Raw genomic sequence first — 15,400 nt, 5'->3', positions numbered from 1 at the left:
ATTGACGTCTCAGTCGCCAGTTCATGTGTGTGCCCGTCGCACGGCGCAATCACGGGTCGGATGACATCAGACGATGCGTGGCTCTCACCGTCGGTGGACGAGAGAGCCACTCTGATGGTTCGTTGATGGCATGCGGTGAGTGGTGTTTTGCGGGGGAAGTACGTTCCGGGGAGGCACAGGAATATAAGAGAGTATATCCAAATGGAACACGGAAGTATGAACCGACGCTTCATTGCAAGTAACATCTCTCACTCTCAGTTATTTCCGTTTTAGCTTGTCGAAATTGTCGTGCGCTACCGATGGCATCATGAAACTCTAATATGAGGTTCCGTAAGTGTCGAAGAGAGAAGAAAAGAGAACTCGCAAGTTGGGTGCTTGTGTTCTTCTTCTTCTTCCTGCTGGGAAATCTGCAGAGTCGATAAATTTTGATGACGATATCTACCAGTTAGAAGTGCGTGGTATTCATGGAAAGAAGAAATCGGTCAAACATGGAGAAAAGACGAATACGAGATCAGAACGTACTCCGTTTCGCCTCCGTGCTGTCGTTTTCGGGTTTGAAGACGATGTGCGTTGATCACGAAATCCAAGTTCTGTTGGCAGGACATGCCGAATGCACGTACGCAAATTTAATAAGTCAATGAAAAGAACAAAACCATAGCTATTAGACCACTGCAAGTTCTAAGTGGGAGTCCTCCACCTAATCCAAGGAAAAATAGGTGCACAAGTTGGTGAGATACAAAACGAGTGTTCTTTGAGTCTAGGTTTAGTTTCATATAATTTCAAAGCTATGGATTGAGTGCCACATAATTTTTAGCGAAACACCTGTCTCAAGAAAAGATAATATATTACCAAAGTAATTTGTACATCCTAAGTTTTGGATATCAGTAACTCGTGCATCCTCGAAGGAAGCTTCAGCTTATCACTTCTGCCTCCATTTCAATCGGGTGAATTCCACCTTGTTTGGCTTGAAACAGTCGCTCCTTAATAGCAGCCAACCCATTATAACAGCTTCATGTCTTACAATAATTTACAACCTGCAAAAATAAAAACACCATTAGAATCTCGGACCAGAAAGTCTGCCCCACCCTCCTGCAATTGATACAGATACGAGCCATTAGCCATTATAACAGTTATTCATGTCTTACAAGAATTTACTACCTGCAAAAATAAACACTCCATTAGAATCTCGGTCCAGAAAGTCTGCCCCACCCTCCTGCGATTGATAGAGATACGAGCCATTAGCATTAAGATTAAACCAATCTTGCTGAGGTTTAGTCCAAGCCATCCTGATAGTATTTATCTAACAAGTTAATCCCTGAGATACAAACATAGTTTTACAACTGGATTCATAGGCAACAGTTCTAAAGAAGATATTAGTTGGAGTGACTTCAACTCTTAAGGAAAGACATTTCATTTCTGACCTTCCAAATTGGGTAGAGCCCATATACTATCAACTGCTCCTAGGTTTAAGCAACTTTGTTACACAATTTGACTTGCTTTCTCGAGCCATTTGCCAACATACAAAGTACAGCCAGACTTAATATAGAAAAGAGATAAAAACACATTTAGCAACAGTTTTAGAGAATTATTTAAGTTGACATGCAGCTATAGTTTGATCCGTGGAGCCGTGGACGCGACTGTTTCCACACATTAGACTGAGACAGATTACCAATGTCCTGGTAATGTATATACTCATCACCGCTTTATGGATGGCTCAAAGCACATTAGTCAACTTGCTCTACTGGCAATTGCATGTGATCGGTTCTACTCTCTTTTAGTTTTTATGTACCAAAACTGATGCGATCCTTCAAGAATAAAACCAGAGAAAGACATGCTTTTTTCACCTCCAGAACATGGATTACAAAGAGACTCGCCTACAAAAGAAGCCCTAGTAAGAGACCTAGATGGTGATTTATGCCATCACTCCACAGCCTATCCTTCATGGGCGTCTAAAGCACTCAGAAAGAAAGCAATCAATTCCTCCTCAAAGCTTCAGCTCAATAAGAAAGGACTGAACAAACTTGCTACCAGCAACAATGTAATGTGCAGATGATTAGAAAAAGAAAGAACAAAAAATATAAATCCAAAGCAATGTTTATAAGTTCATATTTATCTCTCTCCATTGTAATCTCTCTGTAGCTTTCCCGAGTTATAAGTGCATAAATCGACATGGTATTCATGATCATCAGAAGCATGGTCAAACAAGGAGCAATAATGAACACGAGTACAGAGCCTAGTTCAATACTGTTAAATAAACGCATTACCTTTTTTATGGTGCTTCAATAGCTTCTTGTTTCCTTAACATTTGTCGATCATGCAACCATTCTTTTCCACCAAGTTAATGACATCCTGGAAACACACAGAACACCTATATAAATAGATCAAACGGTTCTTGTTGCTCATAAATGTTCCAGCATAAGAGATGCATACTCCTCACATTGGATACAACATCTCAAGAATATTTTGGTGAACATTGTCTCACAGGATGAGAGATTATTTACAGCTAAGACCAAATTGATTGGCCTGAAGGATTAACCACCGGACACAAATTGTATATGGAGCTAAGCCTTTTAATTGAAGGCTAATTACCTACGGAAGGGAATAGAATTTACATCATTACATCATGAGAATTTGGTGGAAAACAGGGATCGAATATTCACCACTACAAGGTAGAAAAATGTTTACTCCTACACCAACACTTATTTTATAATAGATCTACAAATGCAAAATTCTTCTGTCAACATCTTTCTTTTACCACCTTGTGTTTGCTTCCAGGAGCTAGACGCCAAATTTGTACTTTGACAACCACTGTCTGCACATGTCAACCACGGGCAGTGCATTTGCAACTGATGCCTGCAGGATTAGAAAAGTGCACAAATTCAAGGCAAATTCAAAGAAAGAGATGCAAGAAAATCATAATATGTCTTAATTGGGTTAGACATCTCATAATTTAATCAAGCAAGAGTTGCAGATTAAATAATATCCGGAAAAAAATTCAACAAGTCGATAGAAAATTGATGAAAGCATGACATGGCTGATGCTCATTGCTCAATTTTCTAGATCTATGTATTAAAGTCAATGGCAAAGGAGAGATCGTTCACAAAATATGTCAATTATGTTTCATTTTTAACGATGGTGGGTTCCTCATTTCAATGAAGTAGGAATATGATCTAATGGTGAACGGTTCGAAATCTATTTAACATGTAAAAGTACAGCGTGATGTCAATATCTAGTACAATCAAAGTGAAAACCCACATGCCTAGAATGCAACTTCTGAAACATACGTTTAATTGTCATTAAGACATCAAACCTGATGTGCAACATATTCAACGTCAGCAACACTTCCACTTCGGGAAGCTATCTGGAAAGCACTCTTTAGACGGCCACAAACAACGCAAGCTAAAACTTTCCTATAAGAAAGAAATATCAAGTACAAGGAAACACAATTCAGATATACAAGTGAACATACAGTGCTGCTGAAATTTTCATTAGTTTAATTTGAAATCAACAGGTAAATTTAACTGGAAATTCACTGTATCTTATTTTATTTCACAAGCACATTCACAAGCAGGAAGTAATAGACTTCCTGCATATGTAAACGGTAGAGGAAACCACTTGAACAGAATGTATGAGTTTATTATTAGGATTTCTACTAGGATTTCTACTGGAAATTGTTGGATGTGCTCAGACGAATTGAAATATATAAAGCTTAGAAAGCAAAAGTCAGTGAAAGAAAGAAGACAGGTAACTTGGAAAGACCATGTAACAGAAACAACAGACCGCAATGTCCCAACTATATGCAGTCAGCTATATGTATCTTTTCCTGTCAATGAGTTATGTACAAATCAATCTTGGTGGTTAAATTAAGAACATTCAATTGTTACGTGTAGTTTCTAGTAAAGCCTTCTTAGGCAAAGGATTTTACTCCTTGTATATAATTTTTTTCTTCTTTTTTCCCCCCACTCTATTAAATTTGCAAGTCGTGACCGTGAAGATTATTCAAAGAGACAAAAGTAATTGGTTTTAATGACTTACAATATACAGTCAGACCAAAAATCATTTGAAAATTAGTCTAAACAAGGATTTAAATATCAAATGGAGTGGCATATAGCAACTAGTATTCACTGATCTGACCCTGTACCTGCATCAAAATATATTAACTCAATAACAGTAATACATTTTATTTTATTTAATGATACCAGATAGTATGAATCAATATACTGCCTAGGATACTGGCACCATATCAACCTGATAGTTTACCGGTATTTAAACCATTGGAAACCAAATTTTAAACTAAGTCTAAAAGCTTAGGCAAGATGGTCCAGTTCAGAATGACCAAAGGTATGAAATATTATTTATGTCTACTCCACTGGACCACTTATGTCTACTCCACCTATAATTAACAATAATAACAATAACAAACACAAAGTCATTATTACAAGGACACGAAAGCATACCTGTGACTGCTAATTAGCATGTCTATGAGCCGATCAGGCCGTTCTTTGTGCTTGTTAGCATATACGTTGATGGCAGCTCCAAGAACCTATTAAAATTTTAAATGATGAAACAGCATTTAATTACTAGTACTAATATAACCATTTCTAGATTGTCATCATTTGTTGTAGGTGAATACACATGAAAGGATTTAAATACAAGTCCTTGCTGAATGCCACTAGACAGCAAACTAGCATGGTATATCTTGGTGCATCGTCAAAATATTCAAAAAATATCCAAGTGACAGCAGGTCAGGATACCATTTATGGGAACAGAAACTGGACTATTATATATATACATATACATATATATATATATATATATATACATATACATATATATATATATACACATATATATATATATACACATATATATATATACACATATATATATATATACACACACATATATATATATACATATATATATATATATATCAGTACCATCACTACAAACTGATGTACAGATTCATGTCCACTGGCTCGATCACACTTAGCTTTTAAGACTTTTTATTGAAGCAATAAAAAAATAAAACTTTTTATAATCCTCAATTGTTCTAACAGAGTGAGGTACTAATTTTACAGAATCATGAAAGTAAAACATTGCCAGCTTATATGTTCTCAACATTTACAAACTAAAACATTCATTTGTAAACAATCAATAATATCTCATTATGTTGAAATCTTTGGCATGAGGAAGGCAGCATTTTTATGAACTTTGAACAAAAAAATATGAAGTCGAATGGGCCCATAGGAACTAGGAGCACTAATGGGTCAGGTCAGTCAGTCCATGATCGTGTCGGGCTAAGATCAATATACTAAAACAAAACTCTAAATTCAAACCCCACCAAGGATGACATGATTAAGGCATTTCAACAAGATTCAACTAAAATCTGATCAAACCTGTAATGACACAATTTGACCTATTTATAAGACAAAATGATACAATTGGCATCCTAGCCCTGAAATGACATTTAACACATTCGAGTATAACTGGTCTATCAGGTTTGTTTCAGTCTATCGAATCAACTTCCTAAACCTGAACTCAACCCAATTTATTAATCAGGTCAATCGTGTCTACCTATTTGAGACGCAAACACGCAGGTGACCACTCAACTGATCTTGTGTCAGGTAAGGACCAAGTTGGCAGATCAAATCAGGAGTTGGCACCTCTATTATGAATTTAATAACACAATCAATATCAGATAGTCTGAATGTTCTACCGTACTAAAAGGTGAAAAAACATGTTTCCTTAGAAAAATAAATTAGTTTGGTAGGAACCTAATCGAATAGAGGCATTGGTTTAGATGACAACCAATTTAACCAGAGGTTAATATCATCCAAGACAAAATATGGAAAATCAAAAAATCTTTATTCTTTACCTGGTCCCAATCATCTTCATCTATTGTGCCCTTTATATTCTTCAAGAGCTCTGTTAATTGACCGCCCTTTTTTCTCTCTGCAAGGGATGCTGCCACACCAGCATAGATGTCAACAGCTGAAAGATGAATGATATGCAGTACACATCAGCCTTGGCCAAGAAGAAATATATCCATAATTAAATTATTTAAGAGAGTAGATCCCACAAATGAATAGAGAAAAACAAAGAATAACAAATATCAAGATAGCATTATGGAGCCATGAATGCCTTACCTGGGAGGTTAAATTCATAAATAACTTGGAAAGCCAAGTCAAAATGCTTTTCAGCAAGTGCCTCAGCGATTAAGCACCTTCTCCTGCAAAGTTGAACAAGACTTACAGTAAATAATCGAAACGGTAGCAGAAGTCAACCTCATCCATCATTTGTCTGATGTACAAGTAATCTACAAATAAGTAGTAATGTACATCAGAACTGATCAAGGAATAAACTTGCATTGTGCTATAGCTATTGGCATAAATGCTGGCAATGAAACAAACACCAGTATGCTGGTTTAGCACTGACACCAAATTGATTCTATCAATTATATACCCAAAGAAATTCAGTGTATTTAATCCATAAAACAACATAGGCCCAAGTTATAATGAAGACAAATGAAAAAGGTTTTTCTTGAAAATCGATACAAGCTGAAAAACTATTGTCATGCATGTCTTTTGTGATCCTTTTGAGCATTAATTCTCCATCAAAAAGTTCTTGTTTTCACTGAATCACATAAAACATAACTAGCTTATTAATGAATATAATGAATAAACAGAAAAATTCACAAAAGCATTATAAATAAAATAAGTACAACAAACCTAAAAGTTTCAGGTTCACTTGGATTTCCAAATAGAGAATGCTTCCACTGAGGTCCATCTGAATCATTGAGGGATTTCACTACTTCTACCTACATAATATTAAGATATGTAAGAAACAGGTTGATGAAGACCGTAAAAAAGAACAAAAAAAAGAAAAAGGAATTGAGGGTTCATAATATCTAAAGTTCTTTTGCAGTATTAAGCAAGCAGTCTGTGTTTTACAGAAGAAAGACTAAGTGAATGTGGATGTTTGTCTCAGTGTCTAGAGCTCTTTAGGTACCAGGAAGATAAATCCAGTCACTAGAAACTAGATCTCAACCAAGGGTATGGTGCCAGTCATGCCATAGTATAAGTACTGCAACAGGCACATGGCAATTGATATACGAAGATCCAATAGCAGAACAGTGCCAACACTTACACCTATAATAGCACATACCATATTTAACAACGTATGTAACATGCCAGTGGCTGGCCATTACAAGCAGTGAACAAGAATTATTTACTGTCAGGTTAGCCAATTCATGTAACATAAACAATCAGATTAGCCAATCAAACTATAATTATTTACTGTCAGTTTCAAGAATTCATTTCTTTCAATCACATAACAATTTGATAATGATGTGGTAGTTCTCAGAGAACAAAATCTAGTAAATGCATAATATCATTAAGGAGCAGTATGATGGACCAACAACCAAGAATATCAGGGCTGTTCTTGGGCTGCCACCAAGTGCTTCCAAATTTGCATTGTAGCATGTTTACTAGGAAAATAGATAAGATTGGATGTGTGGTGTTCGATGATGCTGTTTACAAGGTTGATCACATGTGGTGTTCTACTTGAAGAGCTTTAATGAAATCTAAGTTTAAATTATGAAAAGGAAGATCACAATTGTTAAACCTTTAAAATAAGGAGAACTTATGGAAATATATAGTCAAGATAAGAAGTGTGTAATCATAATAGAGGTTTGAAAAAATATGGTGAAGTAGATAAACAAATTTTAAATTACTTGGATATACAAAAACAGAAGACTAAAGAAAAATTACAACAAAATAAGAGCTTTGTGGTCCAAGGGGGAAGGAGCATCTTGTTTCATATATGATAGTTAATAGGTCCGTGGAGAAAGGTATTATAAGGTATATAGAGTAAAGATAGGTAATGCAAGATTGTTCAGATGAACAAAATAGTGGGGATGCTGTGATGAGAAAAATAGGATAAGGCACAATGTAGCAATTCAACCATACTATATGCCATATGCCCCAACTAGTGTGGTCATAGGAGCAATTCAACCATGAAAATAATCCATAAAACTGAAAAAACCCTTAACCTTTTGTACCTTACAACAAAAAATAAATAAAAGTAATCTTCAAAATTTTGACATTAACTATTTACAAAAAATTAAAATGAATAAATAATCTTATATCTCATCCTCTTCCTCTACTAGATCACTGCCACCACATCTCTTATCCTTCTTCTGTTACCATAAGATCACTGCCACCTCGATTCACACTACTCTTACTGCTAACTCCACCACCACAACCATCACCAGCAATATCTACTACTCTGCTGTTGTTCATCAACCACGACAACCTCCTCTTGTTCCTCCACTTGACAAATAGTTGGTAACTCGGTACATGGTATGGAGATAAGAGCACTGTGGTTATGCTACATCAAAAAACGAAAAAAAAAACAACTAAAAGACAAGAGTTAAGTAGAAACCTCTGGGCTACCTGACAAAGATTTCAGTATAGGTTACCAGGTCCATCAGTTACAGATGCAGAAAAGACCACTACTTCCATATTTTTCTTATTTTGGACCCTCAGTTTCCCAATTGGTACCAACATAGACAACACTCTGGTTTTGCAGGAAACCAATCCATTGCTTGAAAAAATAACAATGAACAAGATGCTCTGTAAAGTTACTGAGCCATGCAATATAGGACACAAATGGCATACAAAACTGAAAAACCATGTTCTAGTATAGGCAACTAGGGCATACAAAACTCAAGCCCACCCAATGCGCAAGGTTCTTGCTAATGCAGGATCTCATGCGAATTAGTGTATCTAGTCTTACCTCTACAGGCAAAGACATTAATTCTATGATTTGAACCCTATCCATCCAGGTCGCAACAAGCAACCTTCTGATAGTGCCAAGGTTCATCTTAGCATACAAGACAAGCCAATCTGATGAAATGCCAAAACAAATGTAATTTAATCTACTTTTAATCAATAATTCTATTCATATTCCTATATACATTTAAATATTTGTGTAGGCAATTCATATGAAGGACCAATGTGAGCATTGACAAGCATATTAGTGTGTAAGCTTATGATTTTGTGCAAGTATTTTTATGTAGTTGCAAAAAAAGATCTGCTATTGAATATGCATGATAGAAAATTAGAAGTTTAATTTGGTGCAGAAACAAAACATGTTGGGATGCATGTCCTCTAGTTATTAGAATATAAGAAGCTGCTTTAGTTCAACAATGTTATTATCCCACCTGGATAGCTACCCGGGCTGAGAACTTTACAAGCCCATCTTCACTTAGTTTTTCAGAGGCACTCTTTCCACGAACAGACTTGGAAACCACTCTAGTAGCCTCTCCTGCTGCTCTATGTCGTGCTGATAATCCTTCATCAAAATGAATCTACATCCATTGTTAAGAAACAAGAACAAAGGAAAAAATTATATAGGCAAAAAAGACTTGTAAGGTAGAAACTGAACATACTACTGCAGAACCCACACTAAGTAAACAGAAAACTGAACATATTGATACAAAACCACTTGTAAGGTAGAAACTTTTAACATAACATGCATATTAGACCTTAAATTGACAACTTAAGCAATTCAACATAAAGAGTAATCAAATTTCACATCAATGTCTCAAATCAAACAAACAATCAATTCAATGGAAACAAGATGTTCTTCATCCTCTTTGACTGAATATACTTTCTGAAAGATGACTTATTCACCAAGAGCCGTATGTAACATTAGTATTCTGCACAGAGATGTAAACTAAAAGAAATTGGCATTGTGGCATTGTTCCCAGATTATACTGTTCTCTCCCTATTGTACATGTATTACATATGCATTAATTCCCAATATGATGAATTAATCACCAAGAGCCAATGAGCTATGTGACATTGGCATGCTGCAAAGAGAAGTAAACTAACAGGAATAAAAATAGGGAAAATACTCCAGTTAAAAGAACTCTCTTTGTCTATTGTACATGTACTATATGTGCATATCATTGAGAAATGGATACCAGGCAGAGTATATGCATATATATTTTCATGCTCCAATTTTTGCTTGCATGAGTATGGGCTAGTCATGTATTTATCATTAGCTATGCGTAGTTCAGCCATACCCAGAGGATTTGCATCTGAGTACTACAGGTGCAAACATCATCGTTCATACGCCACAATGTGATGTTGATAATTAATCTCAATTTGCTGAATCTAATGCTTCATATGGCTCAGAGTCAATATAGTGACGATAGTCATAATTTTACCTCTCAACAGCCAATATAGGTCTTCCCTGACCCTACATGCCCCAAGTCAGGATAGTTACCAACATGGGGAGCAGCTAGGAACCTAACTATACTTAATGATCAACAGATCACAAATCTTGCTAGTTTGTTTCATGCATGATATATCAGTAACAATTATCATAGAGCAATGTCATGAATGGATTTTAAACCTATACTGAGGATCTACTACCATCTGACGTTGGGACCACGACCTACATCTCACTTCAGCACAGTGGCCATTTTTGGTGATAGTGGCCACTAACAATACATAAGATATATTATTTTTGCTTTTTACTTGACTATTTATTTACAACTATTTGAAAATTTCAATTATATTCCCACTGTAGCACTTTTATAAGTTTTTTTACACATGTTTTCTTGATATATACATTAAACACATTTTGATTCATCAATGAGTGAAAAAATATAATAAGTAAATTTAATTAGTTTTACTTGGCCCAGTGCAGACAAAACTGAATCAATCCAGCTGCTGACCAATACCAGAACCGGACTGAAATATCAATCCTTGCACTAAATGATCGCTAATCTAGCATATCTGACCACACTTCATTATTACTATCCACAATCACTACCAAAAATGTTATGTTCATAACTTTCCATCTTAAGATACTAAAGGTTAGACACCTAATAATAACTAATAGAGCATAGAAGACAATCGAGTCCAAAATGAACTATCTTAATACAAAAAAACAAAGAGGCACCAATATTTAAGTATTTCTTTTCAAATGAATGTACCCTCTTTAAAAGAATAATCAGGATGCAATATGCCAACTGCGAATATATATATATATATATATATATATATATATATATAGAGAGAGAGAGAGAGAGAGAGATCCAGACAGAGCAGAGGGAGAGACACAATTATACCTTGGCATGTTCCAAATGCTTTATCGCTTCGTCTTGAGAGCAAGAATTCATGAATAATTGAATACAACATAGACCAGCAGCAACATGATCACCCTTAATAACCTGGATTACGATGTTCAGGTCAGATTCACCTTAAAAACATTAGAAAAAATAAGTTTATGCAAGGGGGGCATGACAGTGGCAAAGACAAAGAATAGGCTTACTTAAGATCGACAATACTGGGAGAGTTACATCACGGTGACATTTTACAATATTACCATTTAGAAAAAACCATGCAGGGCTCTAAAGAGAACTTGAGATGTGTGGTTCTTAAACAAGATGGAGCATTAATACATGAATAAAACATTTATAGATCCATCAGTTTTACAATCCAATCCCTCTCATAATAAACATACAAAACACACTACTGACACCCATCATTGAGTTCTTTAGTGTATTCTATAATCAACTTGCAACTTGCAAGTACTAACAAATAGACTTCCACTTCCCCTATCTACAATCCATAATAATTTGGAGCAAGAATTAAATACTAGTCTGTACCTCATATTGGTCCAACATTGAACCATGACAGTGTGTCAGTATGATGTATCATACACAATTGGGAAAATAATTCATTGTGAAAGAGGCCAACACCTCTAATTGTGCACCTACATAGATTGCTTCTACCATGGTCACAACAACACCTCTTATTAAGAAAGAAGCCAGAACTACTGCCAATCCCGACAAGAGGATCCGAGGCCATATGGAGGAAAGTATTTGAGTTAAAGACTTCGTTGTGATCATTTTTGTACATTTGCTGTTCTACCAGCTCAATTGTGTTAGAACAGCAACACACTAAAATCCTTGGCATAAAACCCTTTTGCAAAATAGTATTGAATGTTATGCCAGTTAGCAAGCTAAAAATTGGCCAAACTCTGTGTTGGTATTCTGGCATAGTTTGACGTGCTGAATGTGCAGTGCATATACCTTTTAGGCTCAGCGCACCCAACATGTGCCAACAAATGTCAATACTCATGTTAACCACTGTTTACATGGTTTCAAATCAGTAAATACGATTAGTCAACATAACTTGGCATTTGGATCCTTTTGTTTGGTGGAACTAATTCCATGACAAGAACAAATGTTGACACATATTAACCACTATTTTGAATTAGATGAGATATTTTTCAGAAAAAACCAAACTTGTCCCTGTTCTTTCAATGCTGATTCTGTGGAGCATGCTCTAGACAGTATACACAATTCCATTAATATCTTGCATTCAAAGTTGCCTAATGGTACATTAATAGCCCTATAATCCATTAGCAATGTATTGGGAAATAATAGAGTTTAACAATTTATGATAAGGCATCATTTTCAAACTGTTGTATCTGCAAAGAACAAGAATCCTAAAACAGCAGGTGTTTCCTATAATAGAATTTAAAGAAATTCCAGTTTGTAATATATGAAATAATGTCATAAGCAAAGAGTATGCTAGACTAAGAAACATTATTTAATACCAGAAACTTGTAGAGATAATTAAAATGCCGGTGTGTTTCACAGTAGTTGCATATACGAGTGAGTGCAGCAGATATATACTGGCTCACTGTTGCATCTTCTAAATGTGCAGAAGCAATTCTTTCTGAGATGACATCCTGCAAAACAACCATACACCCATACCCAATGCACAAATCACACAAGTCATCAATGGTTCCATAGTCGGTTGCCAAAGGATCAGCTCTTTGAGGAGACGAGGAAGGAGCTGTCGACACATGTGGTGAAGGCAGAGAGAGTGAAGGTAGAGAATGTTGTGGAAAGAACAGCAAGCAAGCATCATAATAGTGACCATGCTTCAACATGAATGCAAGCATTTCTGGACGAGCATACTGCACATTCATAGATAGGCATACATCAGAAAAGCAAGTAAGATCACTTCCTAAGGTAGTAAATCACAGGAAAATTGAAGTACCAAATTGCTAACAATATAAGAAGAAACAACAATCCATCATAGCAGTTACCATAACATATTTTAGATAGAATATAAATGGAACTAAGATGATCAACTGCCTCTATCATCAACTTCAACTAGTAGCATCTACCATGAATTAAGCACGTAACAGAATCAAACAAACAAGTTCTATATCAAATGAGAAATTATTCGTGCATAGTGTATACCTAATAAAATTTGGTGTATCTTGAAACTTAAATGATAGGTTTCATTTTCCCAATAAAAATAATGCAGAATTATGCTCAGTGACAGCTACAATTAATAGTTCTTGCTGCATTAAGCTATGCAAATGGTACTTACTTCTTGTAAATAGTGAATGCATTCAACATATCTGATGTTGTCAAGGTTACTGCGAGGACTATCTTCAAAATCAGTAATAGGATATAAAGATGGACCATTTGAAGATTCTTGAGATCTTCTGGACCTTTCAGAACGTGGAAAAGTCGATGGCATATACAGAACATTAAGGTATGCATCAGCAGAAAGAGAATCATCCAAGATTGTCGGTGCACTTTTAGCCAAGTGTTCATACCTGCAATATTAGCCTTGCTATCAACTTTTTTGTGAACAACAACAATGAAAAATGAACATATTCCTGTAATACACAACTGGTTCATTGGTATAAAAAGATTTTGACACAGAGATCCGAGATTAATAATGCAGAAAATACCAAGATGTAAATAGTATATGTAGAGTGAGTATTAACATTCCAAGGGTTTGTTCTGTTTGTACCAAGGTTTTAACATTGATCAATGCAGATTTGATTATTTATCAGCTTGGTGCGTTACCAGGATACTGGATATTACAGGAATAAAATACAAAAAATTGAAAATGAATGTATAGCTCCCGTATCAAGGTATAAGTTTCAAAACTGTACTTGGTCAAACCAGGAAATACCAGTCTATATGTAGCCTGGTATTCAAAACCTGGGTCTATACTGTAACATTTACTAAAGCAGATGATCTAAACTCCAAATGTAATGGACCATCTTCCTTCCTGTTCCAACTACAGTTCATGCTAGATTCATTTGATCATGCCTTCTAAAGTTTCTTCTAGAGCTGCTCCTACAATCCCACAAAATTTCAGTCCCATTATACTGCCAAGAAAGTCACTAGGTTTGTACATTTGCTTGTGGTTCTAGGCTCAAATGAAAAAGGTGGAGGGTTGCATCAGTCCATTGACAGGAAGTATAGAACTATGCATATCACTGTAGCACAATGAAGTGTTGCAGGGCACCCTCACCACCCAAGTGCCTCAAAGGATGGGGTTAGGAGGTCATAGGGAAGTGGCCCATCACATCTGCATCCAGACGTGGTGCAGTGTTGGCATGAGTTCTCACATTGTTTTGAACCGATGCGAATGGAAAAAGAGGAGGTTGACTAAGAAAACTTCACTAAAAACCATAAATAAAGATTTAAATGCTTTTGATTAACTAAGGACATTGCTTTTTTATATATCTCAATGGCAACAAAAGGTCTAAATAGTTGACCCAAATAGCCGGAACATCATTGCTTGTTGTTTATTGCTGTTGCGAAATTCACAAACTATGGCAGCCCAAATCTCATAGTAGTGCACTTAGTAAACCATTTCAAAGTTTATGAAACTTCCCAGTTCCCATTAGAAAGACTGGAAAAGCAATATAAAATGAGACTAACAAATGCTCGTGGATAATGCAAAAGATTAAAACAAGATTATCCTTTAATCGGTGTTGCAGTAAACAAATCCTTTTAGACCAGCTTGTTATACAAGGGCAATTGACATAAACAAAACTATGGTCATAGTCAAAATGATAAAAAATATTCAATAAGTCCAGTGGTAACTATCATAAATACAAATAAAAAGGATATACAACATAAAAGTTTTTCAATATTTTGGATAAATTATTTGTATTGTCCTCCGTCTGAAGGAAGAAAGATCATGTCACAATAGTTCATCAATAATCACCATTCTTTTTTCAGTCAATAATCACCATTTTATAGTATCCTAAGTTTGCATGTTTATGAGGAACTTGATTTACTTGAGACATTCAAGACAATGACCCTTCGTTCTCACAACAAGAACCGAATGAGAAAAGGCATACATATAATGCACTTACATTGATCTTATGGAGGGAACATCCACTGGAGGACCTCCTTCCACAGTATTAATGATGTCGAGGATCACAGCTGCAGGATCACCTTTATGCAGTTGAAGAGCTTGCCTGGATACAATCACATATACGTTACACAAGAACATAATCCAGGAGAAACAGCAAGCATATGTACTTCGGT

General features: G+C 35.6%; 1 protein-coding gene across 3 annotated transcripts in view; it reads right to left on the bottom strand.

Moving 5' to 3' along the window:
• Positions 1-827: 827 nt before the first annotated feature.
• The window catches only part of LOC135633735 (uncharacterized), a 45,944-nt gene continuing 31,371 nt past the window's right edge, over positions 828-15,400 (bottom strand). The window contains exons 26-39 of one of the 3 annotated variants that reach the window (XR_010495107.1): positions 15,226-15,330; positions 13,431-13,662; positions 12,643-13,008; positions 11,147-11,248; positions 9,227-9,373; positions 6,732-6,820; positions 6,150-6,232; positions 5,879-5,994; positions 4,458-4,543; positions 3,311-3,410; positions 2,759-2,853; positions 2,265-2,349; positions 1,159-1,213; positions 828-1,034 (exon numbers count right to left, since the gene is read on the bottom strand). Coding sequence is in view for 2 of the 3 variants with exons in the window: in XM_065143594.1 (XP_064999666.1) it covers positions 2,779-2,853; positions 3,311-3,410; positions 4,458-4,543; positions 5,879-5,994; positions 6,150-6,232; positions 6,732-6,820; positions 9,227-9,373; positions 11,147-11,248; positions 12,643-13,008; positions 13,431-13,662; positions 15,226-15,330 (1,501 nt within the window). In the remaining variant the exon portion in view is untranslated. Of the gene's footprint in view, positions 1,035-1,158; positions 1,214-2,264; positions 2,350-2,377; positions 2,854-3,310; positions 3,411-4,457; positions 4,544-5,878; positions 5,995-6,149; positions 6,320-6,731; positions 6,821-9,226; positions 9,374-11,146; positions 11,249-12,642; positions 13,009-13,430; positions 13,663-15,225; positions 15,331-15,400 lie in introns of those variants that run through there. The other 2 variants (XM_065143594.1, XM_065143595.1) reach the window with 2 other exon arrangements.

The sequence above is a fragment of the Musa acuminata genome, chromosome BXJ3-3 (assembly GCF_036884655.1).
Source record: "Musa acuminata AAA Group cultivar baxijiao chromosome BXJ3-3, Cavendish_Baxijiao_AAA, whole genome shotgun sequence".
NCBI lineage: Eukaryota > Viridiplantae > Streptophyta > Magnoliopsida > Zingiberales > Musaceae > Musa > Musa acuminata.
Note: the sequence above shows the minus strand (reverse complement) of the source record. Positions and strands in the feature narration are given on the sequence as shown.